This window comes from Rhinichthys klamathensis, unplaced genomic scaffold (assembly GCF_029890125.1).
Source record: "Rhinichthys klamathensis goyatoka isolate OS25496 unplaced genomic scaffold, OSU_Roscu_1.1 h1tg000176l_1, whole genome shotgun sequence".
NCBI classification, from domain to species: domain Eukaryota; kingdom Metazoa; phylum Chordata; class Actinopteri; order Cypriniformes; family Leuciscidae; genus Rhinichthys; species Rhinichthys klamathensis.
The window spans coordinates 6,130,370-6,156,506 of record NW_026606705.1 but is presented as its reverse complement, the minus strand read 5'-3'; the positions used below and the strand labels follow the sequence as shown (position 1 = coordinate 6,156,506).

The window sequence follows — 26,137 nt, the reverse complement described above, 5'->3', positions numbered from 1 at the left end:
AGCCATCCACCGCGGTAAAAATAAACCAGTCGCATTTCAAAGTCGTACGCGAAATGACCGCCAGGTGGCGCAAAGGGACATTTAGCAAAACGTAAGTGGGGCTAATGTCTATTAACAGTAGCCTAAGGATGAAATACTACAAGTTATGGTAATTTCCAAATAAGCCTACAACAAATTGTTGGTATAATCTATATAAGATATAATCTTTTAAAACTGTAAAAGGCTAAAGTATAGGCCTACACTCACAGGCTAAAGTCAAGACAAAACGTTTTCTCGCTCATGTGAGAAACAAACGTTTGGGTATTTCCCAGTGAGAAAAATCATAGCCGAGCGGTAGAACTTACGGTTCATCATCAAGTTGACACGGGTTCAAATCCCGCACAAACATGGTCTGCTGTAAATTTTATATTTATTTAGATTTGTCTAGCTCTAAAACTCTGTTACACCATACAGTTTTTTTGCTTATATTTATAAAATACAATTATCATGCATTTCCATTTTACACTAAGGAACAAAATAGTATCCAACAGAACGACTTTGCATCTGTATAATAATAGGCTACCAATCGTAATTTAAAAAGCAGTTCTGTAAAAAAATAAATTATATATAGCCTCTATATATAGGCTATATATTTTTTTATTTGATTCCAGGCTCTCACGCCACACCCCCGATTTCTCACGCTGAAGTGTCAACCCGGTCGGTCAAATTCCTAAAAGATATACTTTATCTATAGATCTACCTGTTGAGCCACTCGTGATCGACTAGTTATACCGCAAATTAGTTAAAATATCCCGTAATCTATCTAGAGCGAGCGTGCATGCGAGACAGATATTGTGCTCCAAACCGTGCGCGCGCATGGCAGAGAGGTCTGTTCCCTACAACCTAGAGTTTTTAAAAACATGGTTTTAAGTAAAGTGTGATTTGCCAGGGGGGACAGGGATTTCCTTCTGGTCTAAACATCCCTGCTTCTGCTGAATTATTTTAATCCCCACACCCCTCCCTCCACAGTTAATCAATGCTATAGGCTACTTCACCAATATCAAATATATAAAATAGAGATATGCAACAGGCACGTTTAAACGACAAACAATAAAATCAAAACCAGCGTTTCAGTTGTTCATTAGTTCCAGTGGCCCTAATGCATGCACGGCTTTTCAAAATTTCACAAAGCGTGTTGAGATTATTTTGAATGAAATATTGAAGTTTATAATTAAGTGTTTTGGCACACCACGCCGAGTGGCCCTATGCATTTTTCTAAAGTCGGGTTTTATTCTGGCATGGTGAGTTAGTGTTCGACAAACGCGGCGGAGCGTTCATTTAGATTAATTTATTTTTCTCATTATTACAGCTAAAATAACTTAATAGGCGACTCCGTAATTTTTTGGTCATAGCCTACAGATAAGAGTAGAGTAGCTTACATCGTTCAAAACTGTAAACTTGTATTCATATTAGGCTAACGACAAAAACAGTATATCTGTCGTCTCTGTCTCCGGGAACTGCGCGTCACAAAAATTAACCGAAAGCCACTTCAGCTCAGTCACGATAAGAAATCGGCTCGGTCTAAAGCCTTTAAAGGGGTCATATAATGCCATTTTTGTACAAGCTAATATGATTCTTTAGGGTCTAAATTAAAAGTTTGTAATATACTTTAATTGAAAATTCTCATTAGTATTGTAAGAAAACACTTATTTTACCTGGTCAAAAACAGCTCTGTTTTCAGCACGCCGTTTCAGTGCATATGCCTTTAAATGATCATGAGCTTTGCTGACTCCGCCTCTCTGTTCTGTGCATACACCGTTTGTAACACAATAACACAATAACCATAACGCGTTGTTCAGTATAAACGTGGAATTATGAATTATATTGAGAACGTCATACATAGAAAACATGCCGTAATGTACCCTGACTGAGTGTAAACCTTAGACGCATTCATTGTGAAGCGTGCAGCTAGCGATTTGCAAAGATTAATATATTAATATAAAGTTTAATAAAACGTTTCACTCACTTCCGTTCTTCTGGAGGTTCAGCAGGAACACGATCGAATATCTGGTACCGATCCTTTTTAGCAAAGCTTCTTAGCAAATCCAGCTTTATACTGACCCTCGTTTATAAAGCAGTCTGGTGTGTGAAATGATTCGCGCAAACATGAAAGCATTGACGTTGCTCGTGTGGAATATTCCCTTCGAAAACAAAACTCAGCCACTGCGTCTTCAGCGGTTCGGCTTCAGGAACATTAAAATGACTGTGTTCGTTATTACACCCAAGAACAGAACACCACAATTGCTTAGACGCCATTCTGCTCATAGACAGTGCTCCGGCACATCAACAATGACCGCGCCGGTCCGCGCCGCGCAGACTATGATTGACAGCTACCTCATGTGCGAGGGCGGGTCTGTGTTGAAACGCTCTCGTCAATCAACAATCGTGGGAGGGGCGTCCGTTTTATTGACGTCACAAAAACGAACGGCTCGATTTGAGGCAGGGGAAAACATATAAGGAGATTAAAACAAAACCACTGGATGGATTTTTATCATTATATGATGTTTGTGTACAGGCACTGCCAACACACATTTCAGTACAATCAACTTGTAAAAGTGCATGTACCATTATATGACCCCTTTAAATGTCTAAATATTTAGGCTAATAAATATTATCTGATTATGTAGGCTAATCCATATGAAAACGAGAGGTAGCCTACAGAGGATCTACTCAAACATGTAATGTAAGCGCTTCCCAATGAGAAAATGACAAGACAAGGGTGAAAATCTCGCTCTAATTAAATGTAGGCTAAATCGCCCTGAATTAAAATGTAAAAACAGATCAAATAATGTATTTGTCGAAATGTTGCGATATTGTTTCATTTAAGTTCATAATTATTATATAAATGTTATTTGATTTAGCAGCATTACCATAAAGCACCGTGTTTCGATATTTATTTGAATAATACAAAATAAAATAAAAACTTAATTCACAAATTGCATGCCTGGTTGTAAGGATCCAAAGATCCCTGTAGACTTTAATATTGAGTTGAACATTTTGTTCATGACAACAAATTAACAAGCGTTTTTTCAGATTATATTTAGTTTTGCTTGGAAAAAGCTGTCCCAAACCAGTTTTATTTCATCAATTATTGAAATAATGAAATATTTAGTAATAAACTTATGACAGAAATATCACTAGGCTACATGTAACTTAAATAATTTAATTCCTTCATTATCAACACTGTCTAGAATAGCGATTTAAGTGTGAATTGCGACTTCTCTTTGTGTTAAGTCAGCCTCAGACTCAGATAGCCTGTGGGGGGTTGGAGGGACAGTTGCTGGACAAAGGTGTTAATGTTCCTCTTTCATATGGAGAGTGTCGGATAGCCAGCCTGATGAGGAGGCAAAATTATTGTAAGGATAAATCTGTGTCCAAATGTAGGCCCCATATCTTATTAAATTATAAATATTGTAGTTTATTTATTGTAGCCTATTTTAAGTTTTTTTCACACAAAATTTCAATTGAAGTTATTGTAAGGTGAATTCAACAAGGCATGCTGTGTCTTTGAAGCAACAATTAAAGGCTAAATAATTTTTTCGTGATTTGTATGGCTGACACGCAGCGACATATAGTATTATCAGCTGTATGATGTGTTTTTACCCTGAAATGTTTAATTTCGAGAGAGACCCGGCACGCGCAGCGAGGGAGAATAAATAAACTTGTTAAAAAGAGATCCAGCGCGAGAGAGGCAAAGAGAAACGCATGTTTTTAATTTAATTATGTTTCTTTGGACAATTTTCGTTTTATTTTTATTTTTAATATTTACAATTTTAATTGTTTAATTTAGCTGTAATTTCTTTGGCAATACAAATTTAAAATGTCGCAAGAATAAGATTAGCCTAGTGTTTCTTATTTTGCATCGCAAAAGAAATAAACTCTAAACCCGATGCAACCCTGTTTTAAATTTAAAAAAACTGTCCCGACACTTTATTTAAACCTTGAAATGTTCGAACTTGGTTTCAAACTTAAGTAATTTTAGTGTTCTTTTACATTACACAATAATTTAGCAGACTAAAGACGAGCTTCTTCATTTTCATTTTCTGATGCAATCGGCTGACAATCTTCCTTCATCAGTTTTTGTCGTTTGTGCAGCGGCTGCGGTTCTACAGGAATGTAGCAAATTTATGTTGTAATGATAATTAAATAAAACTCTTGACTTTAAATAAGTAAACAGTTATAAAAAGTTACTATTTAAGCATCAAGGTGGTAAAATATAAACGCTGTAGGACAACATCGGTTAACAATATGTAGGCCTATGCTACATTGAGATTCGATCTCGGGTCGATTGAAGCTCCTCGAAGCTCGTGTTGATGCGTTGATCATTGAGCTACCGTCTGTACGCTGATAAAGTTGTAAAGCCTCATTGATGTAGCCTAAATGTTTTTATTGCAATGTTTTATGTTGAAATGTTTTCATTATTTATTCAATTACATTTCAGTAGCCTAATTTCAGTATTGTGATTATGAATTATTTTAGCTACGTTTCACTTATTGAATTCATCTGCTACCAGCTTTCAATCGCTCTGAATGAGCCGCGGTGTGGCAGCAGATTACGCATTAGGGAGAATAAACCGGAATAAACGAACACTTTTATGATTGTAGCGCCTCTTAGCGGTAAAAGGCAGCAAATACACCACACATTTTACCACCGCGGTGGAACGGCTGATGTGGGCATTGTCATGGCTTGCCTCACATTTGCGTTTTAATAGCGCGCGTCCTCCGTGGGCGTGTCAGATTAACGCGTAATGAAGTGTAATGAGCTGGGGAAAAAAATACTGACAGCACTCTCTTTTCATACAGATTGCATAAACTGAGAATATTTGTTTTTTATATAAATTACTTCATTTAAAAGAAGAGAATTCAAGCTTCATAAAGAAAAATCTCTCGTGCCTGTGTGACAAGTATTCGCGGAGTTACAGTTATCTTAGGACGCGTTTCAGAATGGACTTCACTGACAGAGAGAACGCAGAACTCGCATCATGTTTGTTTTTCTTTATTTGGTGAAAAGCACAACACTTTGTTTTTATTGTGAGTATCCACAAAAAAAATAGAAACTTGACAGGATCTAATGATGTATAACACTTAAATGTAAGATCAAAATCAACCGAGTATTTTGAGTCTCTTTTGCACTGATAAGAAAAAAAAGCGAGCAGATCACGCCGGCGTGATTGCCGACCCCAGAGGGTCCTTTAAACTGACAACAGTTTAGCCTGCAAGGCAGGAACTTCTAGGTTATAAAACCTGACAAAGGTAGACGGGGAGCTCCAGCCCGCCGCTACACATATGTCATGGATAGAAATTCCACTGGACCATGCCCACGAAGAGGCCACGCCTCTCGTGGAATGAGCCCTGATGCCCAGAGGGCATTGCAGACCTTTTGACGCGTAAGCGGCTGCTATAGCGTCCACTATCCATCTGGACAGGCTCTGTTTCGAGGAGACAAGACCTTTGGTGCGCCCACCGAACGAAACAAACAGCTGTTCCGAAAGCCTGAATGAGGCGGAGCGCGTAATGTAAAACCTCAGCGCTCTGACAGGGCAGAGGAGGTTCACATCACTTTCGCTGTCAGATGCTGGGAGAGCTGACAACGAGATAACTTGCGCTCTGAACGGAGTGCCCATCACTTTAGGAACGTAGCCATGTCTAGGTCTGAGGATGACTTTAGAGTCATTCGGCCCGAACTCAAGACACGATGCGCTGACAGACAGCGCATGCAGGTCCCCCACACATTTTACTGACGACAGTGCAGTCAGAAAGACGGTTTTCAGTGATAGATATTTCAACCCCACGGAGTTTAGTGGTTCGAAGGGAAAAGCTTTCAGGGCCTCCAGGACCAGTGAAAGATCCCACATGGGAACCGACGGGGGGCGCGGCGGGTTCATCCTCCTAGCTCCTCTAAGGAAGCGGATGACCAACTCATGTCTTCCTAATGACTGGCCGTGCGTCGATTCTGCGAACGCTGCAACGGCCGCCACGTATACTTTGAGCGTGGATGGGGACCGTCCCTTATCCAACAGCTCTTGTAGGAAGGAGAGCAGATGCGCCACCCCGCATGTCCGCGGGTCCAGACCTCTGTCGGTGCACCATCCAGAAAACACCGACCATTTAGACGCGTAGAGCCTTCTCGTGGAAGGGGCTCTAGACTGCGTGATCGTGTTCATTACTCCTTCTGGCAGGGCAACGAGTACCCGTTGATCAACCATGCGTGCAGAGACCAGCGCTCTGGATGGGGATGCCAGATTGTGCCGCGAGCCTGAGAGAGGAGATCTGCCCTCACCGGAATCGGCCACGGAGCTGTATGTGACAGCCGTGCTAGCTCCGGGAACCAAATCTGATTCTCCCAACGCGGGGCTATGAGGAGCACCGAGTGGCGCGTTTCCCTGATTATCTTGATCACCTGTGGTAACAGAGAGACCGGAGGGAAAGCATATAGCCGGAGGCTGGGCCAAACCTGGGCCAGCGCGTCCTCGTCCTTCGAGAAGAACGTCGGGCATTGAGCGTTGTCTTTTGACGCAAATAGGTCGACTTCCGCCCTGCCGAATAGGCGCCACAGTTTCTGGACCGTTTGGGGGTGCAGGGACCATTCCCCTGGGGGAACGTTGTCCCTGGACAGTTTGTCTGGGCCGTCGTTCAAATGGCCAGGCACGTGCGCCGCCCTCAGCGAGCGCAGGTGCATCTGAGACCAAATAAGGAGGCGTTCCGTCAGATTGCAGAGATTTCTGGATCTGACACCGCCCTGACGGTTTACATAGGATACCACAGACATGTTGTCCGAGCGGACAAGAACATGTTGGTCCTGTATGAACGGGAGGAAGCGCTTCAGCGCATTCTCGACCGCTATCATCTTCAGACAGTTTATGTGAAAACACCTCTCTTGGTCTGACCACTGGCCGAAGACCGGTCTGCCCTCGAACAGCGCGCCCCAACCCCAGTTGGACGCGTCTGTCGAAATGACTTTCCGATAAGATATGGTTCCTATCATCACTCCCAGCTGGTACCAGTCGGCCACTAACCAGGGCTGCAGAGCCGCTATGCAGGTCTGAGTCACTCTGATTTTCTAACCGCCAGAAACCCAAGCTCGGCGGGACGCGCGAGCATTCAACCAGCGTTGGAGCGGGCGCATGCGCAGTAAGCCCAGCTGGAGCACCGCTGCAGCTGATGCCATACAGCCCAACATCCTTTGAAATGTTTTCAAAGGGAGAAAGCTGTCCTTCTGGAAAGACGCGGCTAGGTGGCGAACACGGAGCGCGCGCTGTGCCGATAGACGAGCCGACATGGTCACCGAGTCCAGTTCTATTCCTAAAAAGGAAATTGACTGGCTGGGTAGTAATGAGCTCTTGGTCCAGTTGACCGTGAGGCCCAAGCTTTCCAGGTGACTGAGAAGCACTGTTCTGTGAGATAGCAGCTCTGTCTCTGACTGTGCCAAAATCAGCCAATCGTCCAGATAGTTCATTATTCTCAGCCCCTGACTTCTCAGGGGGGCGAGCGCCGCGTCCATGCACTTCGTAAATGTACGGGGTGCTAGAGACAGGCCGAACGGCAGGATGGTGTATTGATATACCTGACCGTCGAAGGCGAATCTCAAAAATTGCCTGTGACGGGGTATTATCTGAATCTGAAAATAGGCATCCTTCAGATCTAGAGAAATAAACCAGTCCCTCGGGCGAACGTGCGCGAGGATTTTCCTGGTCGTAAGCATTTTGAACGGTCTTTTCACAAGCACTTTGTTCAAATGTCTCAGATCTAGGATAGGTCTATTTCTGCGTGAAGTAGGTGTGCTACTTCCGCATTCACTATCGTCGCGGTCCGGGCTCGAAAGCGCGGGGGACGGCGAATGAATTGAAGTGTATAGCCCTGCTTTATTGTGCTCAGCACCCATTCTGAAATCCCCAGGGTAGATTCCCACGCAGCTATGTGAGCCGCTAGGGGGCGAATGGCCTCCGGGTTCAGATCGCCGCCATTTGCCGGCTTGTGAAACTGAGCCGGAGCTGAAAACGTGGCGCGCGCTCTCTCTGTTCTGGGCAACGGCTGCTCGCTGAAAGCCGAAACCGGCTGATTTATGTGAGATGTCCCAATCATAAGGGATGGGGAACCTTTTCTCCTCACTTTTTGACGCGCGAGCGGCGCTTTGGGCGGAAAAGCGTTCTGTAAGCGTGAGCGCATTTGCGCGGGCACGAGACTTACACGTGTATTTGACGTCCCGATCAAAATGGATGGGGAGCGTCTTATTAACGCCCTGCGTTTTGTGATAGCACTTAAACGCACGGGCGGCGCCCGGGGGGAGGTTTGTATTAGTAAGCGTGAACGCTCTCTGGCGGGCACGGGACTTACATTCAGAACCTGCTTTCTTGACCGTGTAACAGAGCGGGCAGATAGTGGGCACAGACCTGTGGACACATTTCTTATATTCAACACTCGAGCGGCTTTTCTGCGCTTTATGAGAGTGTGCTCTGTGGGTGACACGATATTTGAAGTGCTTGTGTGTAGGGGTGAACACTGGGGCGTGGGCACTTTCACTACACTTAAAACACTGACGGCGTGAGCCGGACCAGACATAATACTCTTTTTGAGATTTATCTGGGTCGCCGTAAAAACGGCGTTTGAGTGCAGGCGAGAGGGTGGACAAACCGGCTCGTTGGCTGCTAAATGAACCACTGCAGTAGCCTGTTTGAAGGGGACTGACAGGGAAATAAGCTTTGACGGCGGTCCGGCCGTGGCGGGACACGCGCGTCTTTTCTCTCTTTGTTAGGAGGACTTCGCGTGCTCAGACTTCAGCGTGATCTTCTGTCGAGGCCCCCTGGGGGGCGGCGGTCTGTGACGGCTGTCTGAGCCCGACCTAGGGTGGCCGCCCTGACGTCGCTGCGAAGGCTGGGGGTGCGCTGGACGCTGGGTGCTAGCTCGTACAGGAGGCTGGCTTTGTTTCTCGCGAGAGCGGCCTGTAGCAGAGCTCGAGCGTCGCGGCAGGAAGAGGTTCATGGCCTGCGTGGTCTTTTGTACTTCAGAAAAACGGTCAACGATCCTGTTTACCGCTGGGCCGAAGAGACCAGTGGGGGAGAGCGGCGCGTTCAGGAAGGTGGCTCGCTCAGCTTCCCTCATATCCGCGAGCGTCAACCAGAGGTGCCTCTCTGTTACAGTCAACGCGGCCATGGCTCGTTCGATGGCTTGAGATGGATCCCGGCCCTTCTCATTCCATTCGCGGAGGAGGTCGGCTTGCAGGATCTGTAACACAGCCATGGAGTGGAGAGCAGACGCGGCCTGGCCGGAGGCGGCATATGCGCGGCCGACCAAGGCGGACGTGGCTCTGCAGGCTTTCGACGGGAGGGCTGACCGAGACCGCCATCTCGCGGAGGGCGGGCAAAGGTGCGCTGCGACCGTCTCTTCCACGGGGGAATAGCCGTGTACCCTTTCTCGGCGGCGCCGTCCACTTGGGAGAGCGACGCGGAGGCCTGGGACTGAAGTCTCGAGGAGAATGGTGCATTCCAAGACTATGAAGTTCCGGCAGGAATGGAGCGGGCCTGCTCGCTGAAGCTGCACAGCGGCGACTTTGAAGGAAACAGCCGTCGAGCCTGTTCGGCGCGGGTTCCTTTGGCAGCGACCACTCGAGCCCGAGGCGGTCGACGGCCTGCGTTAGCAGGCGCATAAGTTCCGCGTCAGCTCCAGCGCGGGAACGGCTAGATTCCTGGATCGACGAGGAGCCAGAGTGAAGCGACCATTCCTCGCTGTCCGATGCCAGGATGGAGCAGCAGTCTCTTGTGGCGTGTTCCTCGGCCTCCTCCTCAGACGCAACGGCAGTGAGGCTCGTGAGCGGCAGCTGCGCGTCGGGGAGGGGAGGCGGGAAAGGCGAAAGCGGGGCTCGAGGGAGATCCTCCGGCGAGCGCGTCGCTGTGGCCACGGGCTCCGGCTGCCTCAGGGAACGGCGCTTCTTCCTGCGCGGTCCCACGGAGGGCGGAGCGGCTGCATCCGGGTTGAAGACTTCGAGTCGAGCCCGTAGGGTCGACAGCGGAAGTGCTTCGCAGAGCTCGCAGCCCCCGGACGCGAGGGCGAGCTCTGCATGTTCCAGGCCCAGGCAGAGAGCGCAGATCACGTGGCGGTCTCCAACGCTGAGCGGGGCTCTGCACGAGCCGCAGGAAGTGCGAGGCATCTTTAAAAAGACACTCGCGCTCTTTTAGAAATAGAGTTTTGCAATGTAAAAAGGATACGTCGCCGGATAGCGTAGCTCGCACGGATGGCTGAAGGTGGCGAAGACGGCCGGCTTCCTCAGCGCTGTCCTAAGCTGGCTGTTCGCTGTTCGACGGCGGCGGTGGCTTCTCTCTGATCCAGCGATGCAGAGAGCTCGCTGAAGAGTCGAAAAATCAGGGAAGTCAGCCTACAGCCCCTTCTTTTATACGCTAAGCCACGCCCATTCTGGCGGGCTGTGACGCTATGAAGGCGCGAGCGCCCTTCATTGGGCGTGACGTCACGCGGGGCTCACTGGTAGGCTGCAGCAGATGCTAGCAGGGCAGCCAATGAGCACGCCAGATGGCCTGCTCTAGGTCTGCTAGCTGCTGCACTGCGTTGACAATGAATACAAAATTAAGGATCATTTTTTGGCTTCAATATCTCGAGAAGATGAATCTTTCCCGTAGCGTAGCGTAAGGTAAACTTACGCAATACGAGAGAACCTCTCGTGAGAGAACTACAGTTGTAAATAGATAAAGTGCAATAAAATAAACAATTGAAAGTGTATTTGAATGTTTTCTATCCACTAGTCAGAAAGATCAGTTATGGAAACAAAATACTCTAAATTGACTAGGGCCTGTAAAAAATAGATAGATAAATAAATGAAAGACGTGTTTTTTTGTTATTGTCTTGCCTTAATTAAACGTGGCCATGAATTGATAAGTCGTGGGAACAAAATCTTAATTTGTGTCCAAAATATCTTAAGGTGTGTATTTAAGAAGACCATCTCACCAAAGAGCCATGGTTGTTACTAGCATGATGATGCTAGCTTGGAATACTCTGTGTTGAAGACAGTGATGATATCTCCCACAGAAGTAGTTCTGGAAGAAAAATATAATATGCAGTCATATTTGTCACATTCATTGTAGAGAATGATAAGAAATGTGATTTTCACATACTTTGCTTGACTGCAGTGGCGGTGACTTTGGTGATGGAAGTTTTGAATGAGGTGTGTTTTTCATGTTGATTTTCCTGTGACACAAAAATTGCAATAGAACAACAGATTTAAGATGATTACATGAGAGCACATACATCACAAATCACACACATTAACGAAAACTGCAACAAAAGTTAAGCAACAGTGCAAGCCAAGTACAAGTTTACATTCAAACTGGAATATCACCAGTCAGCAATTGTGGATGTAAAAAAATATATAATACAATATGCTTGTAAAACATGTTCCTATGGAGTTTGATTGACTAAAGGAACTGTGTCCTCAAACTGCTGATTACAGCTCTCTTATGACAGTGTTATGATTACCAGTAGTTGAATACTGACAGTTGAGATATTTACATAATTTGCGAACCTTAGCATTACAGTTCATTGTTTCCCAAGTCTGGAAGTATCTGAGAGACCAGTGATATTATTATTAATGATAAATAATACTAAATGAAAATATTTTCATTAACAAAATTTATTTTAGTTTAGGTTTTTTATACATGATATATTATAACCTGCCTGCATTAACCAATGATATTGGCACTAACCCTAGACTAGCAATAACACTAGACTGTGCAGAGAAAATTATAAACACTGAATGTTATTAAATTATGTCAGTTAGTGCATTAACTTTGGCAGCCCTAAAACAAAAGTTCTAAAATAACTAAAACTAAATTGAAAAATGTAAAGAAATTGAAAATTAAAAATATAATGAAATAAAAACTGAAATGATTCACTGAAAAATGCAAAACTATATTAATCCTTTCTGAAACATCATAATTTGCGAGTCGAAATTCAGCACCGGTAAATCGCCAATATGATACTAATTTAGATACTATTATATATTTTTTAATAATAGCTTGATTAAGTTTCATTTGTGTATTTTTCAGTTTCATTTTAGTTGTTGTGTTTTTGTCATATTTATTAGGTTTTTTTTTAAAGATGTCTTTTGTCACAGTCACCAGCTGGTGGGCCCAGGACAGCCACCAGAGGGCAATCCTCCCCAGACCTCTGCAATTCAGTCATTGATTACGTTTCCCTTAATCCTTTGCCCGGACTCATCAGTACTCATTGCATTCAGCTGTTGCTCATTAGCCTTGTTTATTCTGTCTGTATAAGCCTGGTTTACTCAGTCATTTTCTGCCGAGTCTTGCATGGGTCGCTGCTGCATTTCTGAGCATTCTGTCTTTGGCTTTCTTATGGTCATGGTTTCTGTTTTGCCCTGTTTTTTGGATTACCCAGTTTGCCTGAAATTTCTGCCAGGTGTTTGTTTTGGACTGTCTGCCTGTGTTTTGACCTCTTGCCTGGCTTTGGGATTATGTCTGTGTATTACCCTAATTAACTGCATTTGGATCCCCAACCTTTGCATCTCCGAGCAGTTTCGTAACAAGACCTCGCCAGCATGGATCCAGCAGTACGTCGTCGTGGCCGCCTTCATCAAGGAACTCACTCGCTTGAGGACCTTATCCAGGACTTCATAAGTTTTCCTAATTTCACTGACCTTCTAGACTTTGCCCTCATTGATTTCTTTTGTTTTGACTGAACAACCCCTTACAGTCAACGCTGATCCGGGATGGTTCTCGAGGATTGCTGAGCGAGTTCCTGGACTATGCCCTCCAGCTAACTAGGTCCTCCCTCACTATTGGTGAGGTAGAGGAGGACGCTTCCCCTAAACATTTTTTTTGTCGGGGGCAGTATCCACCAAGCTCCGATGGCCACAGAGCTTGGCCCACCACAGTCACCAGCATGTCCAGTTCTGTTGGTCGCTAGTCCTGTGCTTTCAGCGCCTTCCGGTCCGGTGGCCGCCATGCCAGAGTCTCCAGCCGTCATTTCCGCCACGCCAGTCTTCAGCTATCATGGACGCCACGCCAAGGTTTCCGGTCATCATGAATGGTGCACATGAAGCCATTAATGTGGTCCCTATGCTAGTGAGACTGGCATCTAGCTTGGCGGATTCACTGCTGATGTTGGTGAGAGCGGCTGGCATCCCGGTGGTCTCAACACTTCAGAGCTCAGTTGTCCTTAGTCTGGTCACCTTAGAGGGTTCATTGCCTGCGGCTCCACTTCCTGTAATGGCAGTGGCCATTTTGTGTGTTTGCGCCGCAAACTGCTCTTCAGCCCAGGTGTCCGTTCCAGAGCCCGCTCCAGCCAATGAGTCCACTATAGAACTACAGAACCCACTTCAGCCAGGGGGAAATCCTGCTGCTGTTTTGATTTGACACATTTTATAAACTCTTCACAAGTTCTCAGCTGGTCAAAATACCATCATGCGTATGCACATACAACGAGCGCATTATTTTGGATGTTTGTTTAAGTTCTGTTGCACAACAACAACAAGTTCTGTTTTCTTTAGGTTCAGTCTTAGTAAAATTACAGTGTGAATGCTAAGCGAACCAGCGTTACATGTATTGTATTCTTTCTTTGGTCAGGACCAAAATAACCAAGAGAACTGTGTGAACACATCCTTAGATAATGTGTGGACAGGAAACACTAAATCATGGACCTGCATGTGTGTTGAGAAAATGGGAAAGAGCATCTGAAAGAGAGAAATACTGTATGGAGAACTTAAGAAATTCCTTACCCTTTAGCAGGAGGGCCACTGTTGGAGCGAGTGCTGCCTAGCGTCTTCAATTTGGCCAGGCGAGTGTTCAAGACCTCAAGCTCTTGAATACGAGTCTCAAGGTTATCTGTGAGTTTACACAGCTGCTTCACAGCACCCACGTTCTCCATAAAAATCTGTTCCTTTAAGACAAACCGACCAACATTATTTTACATACTGTCCATGTCTAGAAATATTTACTACAAATAATAACAAATATCTGACAGACTCACTTTGTCCACCATAAGAAAATTATCGATCTTCTCCCCGTTTATGCAAGTGACATCACCCATCTCCCTCACAGCCGAAGGCAGGAGTTCTCGAACTTCCTGTGCTATGATTCCTAATCAAAGCGAGACGGATGACGGTGAGCGTCTGTCTTCAGAACATAATTTTATATAAAGTGCAGTGTATACACTAATTTAGGTTGTACCTGTTTCATGATGCTGGTCAATTCCCATCCTTGAGGCAAACTCCGGTTTATAATCATACTCCACAATTCTCATCTGAGCTATCCTCTTAAGCTGCTCTGTTGAGTCCACCTACAACATTGCAAGGCACAAGATATAATTCCTTTCACGCATACTGTCTTTACTAGTAAATTACCATTTAGAGATCATGTGTGAACAGTAAAAATCAAAAATAGTGGTAAATCAGTTTTCAAGTATGAAAAGTTGTAACATTATCAGTAAATTACCGGTATAATGATATTTGTGAACAAAGAATAGGATTACCAGTATGAGCATGTACAAGGTCTGAGCGCTGCTTCTCTGCAGTTACTATTGAGCACTACAGTTACGGCAGTATTATAGTACTACTAAGCTGATTTAAGGGGTTTAATGTGTGAAAGGGGCTAATGTGTTACTACTGTTACGTGGATGCAGATTGACGAACCCAAAAGCAGACTGAATGCTCTTCACACCATTTATTGAAGAAAAAAGGGGAAAACAAAGCCCACGAGGGGGCAAAACAAGACAGGACTCTGGTGACTAACTAGACAACGACACTGACAAAATACTAGAAAACAAACAACACTTCGAGAGATACTAACAATGACTAGACCAACAATGACTTTCAATGACAAGACTTTCACAAGATACTCACAAGTAACGTTTGGCAATGAACCGACACAAGACAGCAAACACAAGGGGATTAAATAAGGAGAATAATCAAGTTATAACAGGTGACACGAGTGAAGCAATAAAGACTGAATCAGGATAACAAGGGGGCGGGGTTAAGAGACGAGACAACACAAGCACATGGCCTTGACAATTGGCCATGCGCTTGTACACAAAACATTGGTTCTGTCATGATCCTGCCACAAGACCAGGAATAATCAATAACATGATGGCAGAATCATGACAACTACTTATATATAAGGACCCAGTTCGACCTACTAATACAATGTCTCAAATGTGTATCCTGGGATCAAGGGGTCTCTGATCGGATCTCTCGAGACTGAGAGATCAAATCAAATACCAGATCAAATCACTTGGAAAGCCATTAACATTAATTGAATGTCATCTTGTTTAGTTTGTGTTTGTAATAACTGTCAGAGAGACACACTCACTTCCTGAATGTTTTGTTTGGCCCTTCTGTCTGAGGGATGCATGACGTTGCCCATTATCTTGGCGTTCCCACAAACCACCAAAGCCTCATCGGGGCTGTCTGTGTTGATGCCGATCCTCCCGTGACACACCACAGACTCTGGGATCTGTCCTCTTTGCCAGAGCAGGTCACTATCATTCTCAAACTGACCTGGATTGGAGGCCTATAGATGGAGAGATGATAAAAGTTTGAGAACCACTTTCGTACACCGTCAAGACACATTGGGTGCATCTCATTCAGCTCCGTAGCTTTCTAGGTTGTGAATCAGTATATCATGTACACAAATTCAGGCACTGGTAAGGTCTCATCTCATTATCGGGATCGCTGGCGCATGTTGGCTGCCGCTTCTCCGTCCTGCTTTTTTAATGTTTTTATCCTAATTACTTTTAAACAGTAATAATTTTATTACTACAAGTTCACTTTATCTTCTTAGACACCTCAGAACTGGAAATCACAACGGTATCGCAACGGTCAATGCATGAATGAATAATAATAAGAAGCGGATAGTCTGTCCAAGAAATCTCATGTAAGGCAAACACCAGAGCAAGCAACAAGAGCCCAATTCAACTACGACCATCGACCAGATGAACAACACTCTGATCGCGAGGAAAAGGACATACTTACTTGCTGGAATCGGACTGGAACTGTGACGCCTGGCATCTGAGTGCAAGCAAGCGCTAGCTCTGTGCTGGCGCACCACGCCTGAATCATGCCACCGCTTTGCTCCGCTGCTGACTTCTGCCCACTTCAACAACCACCGCTAACTGGACTGCATTAACTTCTTCCGAGAAACTGGACTATGTCGCCGTCCTCCACACAGAGGCTCTGGTCGTATGTTCAATTACAACTTTTCAACCCCAAGCTCTATTCCATCCATCTGGTCTAATTCGCGCACTGCAACTACCACACTACGTCATCACAACAAACGGCATGTGCACCTATCTAATCTCCGCTCCCTTTCTCGGTCCTCTCAACCCATCACAAAGCAACATCACCTGAAACTGGCCTTGCTCAATACCCGCTCACTCAACAATAAAAGTCTAATTTTAAATGAATTCATAACTGACAATAACCTGGATTTCCTTTGTATCACTGAAACTTGGCACAAACCTCTGGACTATTTCTCACTCAATGAAACCACACCCACAGGATATACTTATATGGACAAACCTCGACCTGAGGGGTCGAGCCTCAGGTCGAGTTCGCTCCGAACCTCATCAACTACTACAATGAAATTTCGCTCCGACCTCATCAACTACTACAATGAAACACTCTCCTCCTGTCTCGATCATCTGGCTCCCACCAAAACCAAAACTGTCTCATTCACTCACTCTGCTCCCTGGTACACTCCTGATCTGCACAAAATGAAATCCCGTAAGCGTCAGCTTGAAAGACTCCTTAGGAAAACTGGTTTAACTGTTCATCTACAAGCCTACACAGATCACCTTCAGCAGTATAAGGAAGCTCTTAACACTACCCGGTCCACTTACTACTCGCACCTCATTCACTCTGGTTCCACTAACCCCAAGGCTCTCTTCTCCACAGTAAACAAACTTCTCAAACCCAGTCACAATACCACCAACTCATTCACAACTGATAAATGCAACTCTTTTCTTTCATGTTTTCAGACTAAAATTGACGCCATTTACAACAATCTGTCCTCTTCTTCTATCACCACTATCTGCCCTCCCACTCCGTCATTTGTTCCTCCCCCGTTCACCTCTCAGTCCCTGTCTCAGTTCTCCCCTGTGTCGGCAGGGGAGCTGTCCAAAACTGTATCAGGAATGAAAACATCTACATGTGTCCTGGACCCCATTCCATCCAACCTCATCAAGGACTGTCTACCGGCTATCTCCACACTCATCACAGATATCATTAACTCCTGTCTCAGCTCTGGCTCAATCCCCCCTTCACTCAAACTGGCTGCTGTCACCCCCATCCTCAAAAAACCCGGACTCAACCCCGACATCATGTCAAACTTTCGGCCCATCTCGAATCTCCCCTTTCTGTCTAAGATACTAGAACGCACTGTCGCCAAACAACTTAAAACTCACCTCTGCTCAAATGACCTTTATGAACCATTTCAATCTGGTTTCCGATCACATCACAGCACTGAAACAGCCCTCCTCAAAGTCACCAACGACATCCTCCTCTCTGCAGATGCTGGTCACCTCACCATCCTCATCCTCCTTGATCTAACAGCGGCTTTTGACACTATCAACCACACCATTCTTCTCTCCCGGCTTGAATCTTGCCTCAGTATCACCGGCACTGCCCTCTCCTGGCTCCATTCTTATCTCACCGGTAGACAACAATTCATCTACATAAACAACTGCACCTCCTCCACTGCTCCGCTGCCCCAAGGTGTCCCCCAGGGTTCGGTGCTTGGTCCTCTCCTCTCCATAATATACCTGCTTCCCCTTGGCAATATCATTCGCAACCATGGTCTCAACTTTCACTGCTATGCCGATGATGTTCAGCTCTACATCTCCACTAAATCCATCACCTCTGCCACCCACTCCACTATCAACAACTGCCTCACTGACATTAAATCCTGGATGCACACCACTTCCGTTAATGAAACATAGTGAGCATTGATGCTCCCTTGTTTTCACGGTGCATTGTGGGACTTTTTAGGGAGCCAACCTTTCAGTACACTGGTAGAATTTTGCAATTGAGACAGCCCTTAAATTTGCAGACCTAAACTAGGGAGCTGATCGAGATGCACCCACTGTCAAAGGCAACGGAAGGCTTCCACCACTAAAGCAGCAATCTTTTAGGATAATGTGTGCAAATCTGGAGTTGTGATATTCTGTATATTATATCAGTAAAGTAGTCTGTTATTATTTCTTATGGATACGCAAAAGTTTTGACCATAACTCTGTGGAAGTATATGTGGAGATTTATTGCTAGATACAGAATTTAGTTGCCTTTTAGTTCTTAAGGTCTTCAGTCCAGCCCAGGGTTATAGTACAAGAGCAGGAACACTTACCCTGACGATGATTTTTTCAGAAACTTTAGCAACCAGCAGGAAACTGTCTTCTTTCACAGTAGCATACAGACCAACTGCCATCATAAAGTACCTATCAAGCATAAACAGTAACATACAGCACAGGTAGCATTGCAGCTTTCAGACAATACATTTCACGGATGCAAACTCATCATTAGTGAAATTGGTAACAAAGATGTGAGCCCTTATTGCCAAACCACATGTAACAATTTCTCACCCCAGACATATTTGAGAACTTGCAAATGCCTTGGTGGAATAATTGAATAACATCTCACAGCAAGAACTGGCAAAAAATTCTCTCTCTTATCAGTGTCGAGTGGTGACTTCCTTTAACCGGGTATGCTGGGTCACGCATCATGTCAAGAAATGCTCCCGATGCAGAAACGTTAGATGGGTTTATAATAAGCGAGAGGCTCAAGTTCGCTCTAGAGAGAATGCTTACTCTCATGACACATACAGTTGGTACCCAACCAGAATAATACTTTTTTAAAATTGGTGGTGTGTATTTGCTGCCTTTTACCGCTAAAAGGGGCTATCACCGACTTTGAAAAGAGTCAGTTTATTCTCTCTATTGCGTAATCTGGCGTGGCTCGTTGAGAACTGTTAGCAGATAAATTCAAGTGAAACATTGTAGATAGACGAATTCATAATCCCCAATACTGAAATTACAGTACAAATTTAGAACTGAAACAAATGTAGGCTTCTATTATTGCATCAAATTTAAGCAAAGTAGGCTAAACGTTAACATTGTGTGCCCAGTTTTTCTCTAGGCTAATCTAGAAAGGCTATGCATGTAAAGGTTATGTGTCTTATACCTCGTGTTATTTAAATTCGTTAGTAGGCCTAGATTTCTGAACTGAAACATAAGAGTGAAATAAATTAAACTAAATGATCGTAAAATTAAAACATTGCCAGGACTTGCTAACCGATCTTAGTTGGCAGCATTTGTGTTTTAGCATTAATTTAGAATTAAATTGGCGTACAGTAGGTTGTTATGATTAGCATAAGTTTCTTTAATAGATAATGAAAACATTTCAACATAAACATTGCAATAGAAAAATGTCACATCAATAAGGCTTTGCGTAAGAATAAGACGTTAAGCTCATGCTCATAAGACAGTGTTCAGACAATAGCTCTGTGGTTAACGCTTCAACATGAGCCTCACGGTGCTTCAAGCGGTCTGAGCTCCAATCTCAGCTCTACTATCCTCATCATTTTGTTTCTAGTTTAATATGCTATTTGTCAAAATAGTGGAGCGGCTAAGTGATATAATCGTTCAGTTTATGATACAAGCGTGAAAATTGGCATGAGCAGTCTCCATGGGTCACTTGACAAGAAAATTGTCCGAGCCACTTGAAATTTCAAGATGGCCGACATTTTTCAAGATGGCCGACACCTTAGTGGAGCAGTTGGTTTATTTGGTGATACAAGCATGAAAATTGGCATGAGCAGTCTCTGATGGTCACTAGACAATAAGCCACCCACAGCTACTTGAAATTTCAAGATGGTGGCCATTTTTCAAGATGGCCACCACCTTAGTGGAGCAATTAGGCTTAAGAAATCATTTAGTTGGTGATACAAGCATGAAAATTGCCATGAGCTGTCTCAAAGGGTCATTTGACAAGAAACTGCCCACAGCAACATAAAATTTCAAGATGGCGGCAATTTTTCAGGATTACTGCCGCCCGCCATGTGGATCTTTAAATGATACATGTTCTCATAGAAATCTATTGGGTTCCTCAAGAGACTCTGTCAGGAGAGGTAGTTTGACTGTGTTTTGTCTGACTCCTGACCCATGACCTGTCCAGTTTGGTAAAGCCTGGAGTAGCCTCCCACCGGCATAGCTCTCAGGGTTCATTGAGGTACACAAGCTCCCTTACCACGACAAGGTTACAGTCACAAGGGAGTTTTTTTTTAAACTAACAGTTATTAAACATGTCAAATTAACACGGAGAGGTGGGGAAACAAAAATAAGATTAATAAATTAGCACAGTTGTGGTGCTGAACGGACAGTGCACCAAACAAAAAATTGAACAATGAGTCAATGACTAATACTGAATGTCAATAAGAACAGATCCAGAGGCAACAGCGACTCTGGCTGACACAGCCATGGAACCATGACAAACAGAAAGTATCTATGAGAAAATGTATCATTTAAAGATCCACATGGCGGGCGACAGTAATCCTGAAAAATTGCCGCCATCTTGAAATTTTATGTTGAAATTTCAAGTGGCTCGGACAATTTTCTAGTCAAGTGACCCATGGAGACTGCTCATGCCAATTTTCACGCTTGTATCATAAACTGAACGATTCTGCCAAACATAAGCACTTAGCCGCTCCACTAAAAATAAAAACTTCTAATATGTTCATTTATTGATTCGAAACACTTTTCGGAGCTTTGTTATCCATTGTCTGTCATTTTTGAATGTCATTAGGCGTTTAGACGATAACATTGAAGCCTACACACTGTTAACCGATGTTGGCCGACAGCGTTTATGCTTTACCGTTCTTGATCCTTACGGTAAATAGGTAACAGATTATTAAAAGTCAAGCGTGTTGTTTAATTATTAAAGGCACATTACAACATAAATTTGCTACATTCCAGTATAGCCTCTGTTGCGCTGCACAGACGACAAAACCCGAAGGTGCTGTTGAAGGCAGATTAACAGCTGATCGCACCAGAAAATAAAGATAAAGCTTGTCTTTAATCTGCTAAATTATTATTATTTTGTGAATCATTCACAAATTTGAGATGAATGACAGTGATACCCGGCCATAGCAACGAAAGAAATTTTTCAAAACCGATCCATACATTGAACAAATCAGAAAAAAAAGACTGTTGACTTCTACACAAAATAACAGACTAACTAAATAGTATTGCTTTCAATATACAAACCAATGAAAATGTAAAAGAACACTAAAATTAATTCAGTTTAAAACCCCATCGCACATTTCAAGGTTTAAATAAAGTGTCAGGACAGTTTAGGCTAGTGTTGCCACCTGTGCCGGTTTTACCGGGATTGTCCTTCTTTTTAATAACCTGTCCCGGGAAATTTATCCACTCTCCCGGGACACTAAATGTCCCGGTTTTCGAAAGGCTACATGAATATGTATATTCTATTATCTATTTTCTCTCCACTTGAAATAGCCAATGCGTTGTGCACAGAGTGGTCGGCAGAGGCGGACAGAGTACAGAGCTTTGTTACTTGAGTAAAAGTACAGATACCCCTTGCTAAATTTTACTCAAGTACAAGTAAAAGTACTACATTCAGATGTCTACTTAAGTAAAAGTACTAAAGTACTTGTTTTTAAAGGGTCACTCCACCCATTTCAACATTAATCTTTATTGAAAGTGGGTTATATATGTAGTCGAAATGTAAAAGAAATTTTAAATTTGGTGCCCTCTTGACCGAGAAAAGACAGAAAATAACTTTGGGGCGCATTTGTATGTAAGACAACAACTCCCACAATGCACCATGTTGCACAGCTCCGCAAGCCACTCCCACTAATCCAGAACAGCGCAAACATCAGAGAAATCGCTCTTCCGTCTACAAGAAGGCTAGCTGCCAAATGAGTTTAAAATTCATTTCACAAAAAATGTCTAGTTAGTTGTGGCGAGCAGGACGAGGGCGAGGGACGTGAGAGGACGACGCGAGTGATAATGAATGGCACCTGTGCAGCGGTCTCATATCTCTCACGGAGGAGCGGAAGCACAAAAGGAACAGGCCTGATTTTATGTTTTGTTTCTGTTGTGTGTGGCCAGCTGGCTTATACTTTTGTTTTGTATTTGTTTATTTTACTATTAAAACGTTTAAATGTTCGCCGGTTCCAGCCTCCTTCTTCCCACAACAACGAACCCCGTTACATTGGCAAACTCATTAGTGAATTACTCGTTTGTATTTCTTTCTATATGGTGAATTATTGCATGATACCTGCATGTTCAGTCAGGCGAAACTAGGATGGTTCACATCACAACACAAACGTCCGTGTGGTCGTCTGATTCAGAGATTTCGTCCAGGAGAAACTGCCTTGTTGAAATTCTCTGCAGCAGACGGACTCTATCTGTGTCCGTAGCGCACAGCGAGAGCACAGGCACCAGCAGTCCGCCCAGCTCAAGCCAGCCCGGGCTCCTCGTCCGCGACAGGCAGCCGCCTCCTGTTCCACCATCAGCCTCAGCTGCTCTTCACTATATTGGGGCTCGTAAAGATAGCCACGAACAGCGGATTCGAGCAGCAGAATTTCAAAATCCTCTTCTTCCATATCATGTTTAGTTTCTTCCGTCATTGTCGTAACTTCCTATATCCACAGCGCTTGTTAGCTTAGCTTATAAACAAGATGGCTGATATTGCTTTCAGTATCTGCAAGTGAAGTCCCACCCACTGATCTGTGATAGCTCTGTTAGCGCATTAGGTCCAACCCCCTATGGGCGGGTTTGAAAGGGTGGGAATTTGTGCTTGTAGTCTATACAGAAATCCCCCCTTTTTACACTTCCTCCTACAATGACGTCAAATGACGATTTTTGCGTCATTGTAGGAGGAAGTGAAAAAGGTAAATAGTAGATTTCTCTCGTCTCAGGGGAAAATGAAAGAATGTTGCACGACCATTCAATAGTATGACTGGTTGTCTAACAATGGACCTCTTAATGCAAATGGGTGGAGTGACCCTTTAAAAGTACTTGAGTATCAAGAGTACAAGAGTAAATTTTCTAAATATTGCATTACTAATCTACTGCCACAGTGTTTACATTTATGCACAGAAACGTCCTACATGGAGTTATGAAAAATGTTAATGTTAATACCTTGGAGAATGTAAAAGGAATTGAAAGTAAAATCAAGTCATTTTCATCTTTTTACCATGTTGCTTTATTTAATTTAATTAAAAATTTGGGGGGTCCCATCTTTAAATGCGGGGACAACACACACACACCACATGTAAGGGTGGCGCTGCCAATAAAGCACCTAAAAGCTGTCACAAAGAACCGGCAAAAGGAATGATTATGAATATGTAAAATATAGCAAGGAGATATTTTAATTGTTTATTAATAAACACTTGTTAATAAACTAGTGTTTTCTTTGTCAGTGTCGGCTAGATGAAGTTGACGATGCTGACTCGCGATCTTCAGTAGTGAACGCGCCAGAGAGAAATGCACATTTCATACGGATTACATAAGCAGAGAACAGTCTGTAGTCTGTTTTCTTTTGTTTTGAATTTTTCTGTTTAAAAGTAGACATGTCTGTGAGAGGCAAGTAGGCTACTATACACTGAGTTTCGGTTCATTTATGAGACGAGATCCAGTTCACGTGCCGGCGCCTCCATTTCTTATCTATCGTCTGCTATTTACTTCTTATTTATTAAACCCAGGCAATTGGTTGATGAAACATTGATTAAAATTAAGATACAATTAATGCAAACCGAAATTCAGGTTAAAGAAAGGTTTTGTGTTTTCTGTTTGATGTCTCTGTGAAAGTTTTAAAGCATTTTTTATGCCGCTTTCAGAGCGCTCACGTCCGTAACGGAGAACACGTCCATAACATAGTTTTTTCCTCATAAATGCAAACCCGAAAAATAAAATAAAACAAAACAAACAAACAAAATTAATATTTTATGTACTGTGGAGACTGAGCGCCAACCCTTCTTCATTCGCTGGGTAGTAGCCTACTTTGGTTTGCGCAGTGTAATTCACACAATCAGTAAAATATTTTGCCTCCTGAAGTTTTTTTTTTAAGAAATCAGAAATCCCTCGTGGGTACGCCACTGCCACATTTGAACCTGACTGTGTTAAACACACCACATACTCAAGAACATCAAACCAAATGCTTGGCTTACATTAATGTGTAATATAAAATCTGACCATGGAGTTAACTTTGGCGGAAAGCTGAAGGTGATTGCTGATAGGCTGTCCCAATCAGTGGCGCCTGCACAATCAAATCACGTTTGAGAGGGAAACAAAAAAATTGAGGGTTTCCGAGATTTTTTTTTTTTTTTTTACTTTTTTTTTTTTTTACTCGGGTACTCACGTTTATGGATAGAAATGTATTGGAGTAAAGAGTACAATATTTGCCTCTCAAATGTACTTGAGTAAAGTCATGAGTACTCCCCAAAAATGATACTCGAGTAAAGTACAGATCCTTCAAAATTGTACTTAAGTACTGTACTCAAGTAAATGTACTCCGTTACTGTCCGGCTCTGGTGGTCGGTGTCTCTTGTGTGTAGAATGCGCACAATCATTGGCTCTGGGACGTGTGACGTGACGTAGGCTACATCATCTAGCGCGTCTGTCTTCTTGGCAGCTAGCCAGTTACTACAGGCAGCAATTTGAGAAGCAGTGTGAAGAAGATTGTACGTCAACGTTGTTCATTAGCATTAACATGGGTGGCGAGACGGAAGACGAAGATGACAGTGTGTTCACAAAGACGGACAGGCCAGTAAAAAAGAAAATGAAACGTTCGACATACTTTAATAATGACTGGATGAAAAATGACAATTACTCCACATGGCTAAACCCAACACCAGGCGACCCAATTTATGCAACCTGCTCCGTAGGCTATGCTCAGTTAAAATTCTGGTTAAACATTAGGGCAAAACTGCTTTGGATGACCATGCTAAAACAAAGAAACACCAGAGTCGCGTTCAAGTAACCAGACAAGCCAAGGCAATTTCATTATTCATGATTACAAAAAACACAGAGGACAAGATTACTATCGCCGAATTAACAGCTACCTATCACGGTGTGCGACATGGCCATAGCTACCTGTCAACTGACTGTGGGAACAAGGTCAGTGCAAAAAAATTCAGTGACTCTGATATTGCAACTAAGATGTCTTGTGGCAGAACTAAAAGTGAGGCCTTGGTGGAAAATGTGTTGGCACCATAATATGTAACCCAAAACGTAGAGAAAAGAAACAGACTGTCAGTTGCAATGGTGAAGTCTGAGCTTCAGGTCAGATTGAATTTCAAATTGTCATGCACTGAATTCAAGACATTCATTGAAGAACAGAAACCACTGATAGCTGCAGCAAAGGGAAACGCCAAGTATAGATGGAAGACTAGGTAAGCTAAGGCCCATTTATGTATGAGTTTGTTATTCCAATGTCTGATTGAGACATACTAAATAAAAGTGGCTATAGATGTGGCTAAGGTATGGTAAATGCAAATCTAATGTCATCCCTCTACTTATTTCTTTAGCAAAGAGGAAGCAAAAGCAAGCACAAGCACCAGTATCTAAGCAACCAGGTAAGCTATGAGTTAAGTAAGATAAGTGAGAATACTTGAGATGTTTAAAATATTCACGACTATGCACAATCTTACTGCACAACGGCCAATTGTGTCTTCTGAGTCTAATGTCTAATGGACATTTTCACTTGTGAGCAAAGTGGTGGCCGGGTCATTGATTTGTCCAGGTTTTTTATCAGACATAGGTTGCAACCCTAGTTTAGGCTATTTGTTTAGTGTTTCCATATGCAATGCAAAATGAGAAATACAGAATCTTATTCTTGCAACATTTTTGATTTGTATTGCCAAAGAAATTGCAGCTTTGCTGTGTGCAATTAAAAGAGTACAAAATGAAAATAGTACAAAGCAACATAAATTAAGATCGGGCATTTTTCTTTGCCTCTCTCTCGCAGACGCGCTGGATCTCTTTTTAGCAAGTTTCTTTTGTCTCCCTCACTGCGAGCACCGGGTCTCTATAGGAATTAAATGATTAAGGGTAGAAACACATCA

The 26,137-nt window shown here is 43.5% G+C and overlaps 1 protein-coding gene across 3 annotated transcripts in view; it reads right to left on the bottom strand.

Annotated features, from left to right (window-relative positions):
• LOC130092478 (myelin regulatory factor-like protein) overlaps positions 1–26,137 on the bottom strand; it is a 67,394-nt gene that overhangs the window by 14,395 nt on the left and 26,862 nt on the right. For all 3 annotated transcript variants that reach the window (XM_056260336.1, XM_056260337.1, XM_056260338.1), the window contains 7 exons: positions 18,398–18,488; positions 15,368–15,568; positions 14,231–14,339; positions 14,031–14,140; positions 13,780–13,940; positions 11,159–11,231; positions 10,992–11,080 (listed from right to left, as the gene is read on the bottom strand). In XM_056260336.1, the coding sequence (XP_056116311.1) occupies positions 10,992–11,080; positions 11,159–11,231; positions 13,780–13,940; positions 14,031–14,140; positions 14,231–14,339; positions 15,368–15,568; positions 18,398–18,488 (834 nt within the window). The remainder of the gene's footprint in view (positions 1–10,991; positions 11,081–11,158; positions 11,232–13,779; positions 13,941–14,030; positions 14,141–14,230; positions 14,340–15,367; positions 15,569–18,397; positions 18,489–26,137) is intronic.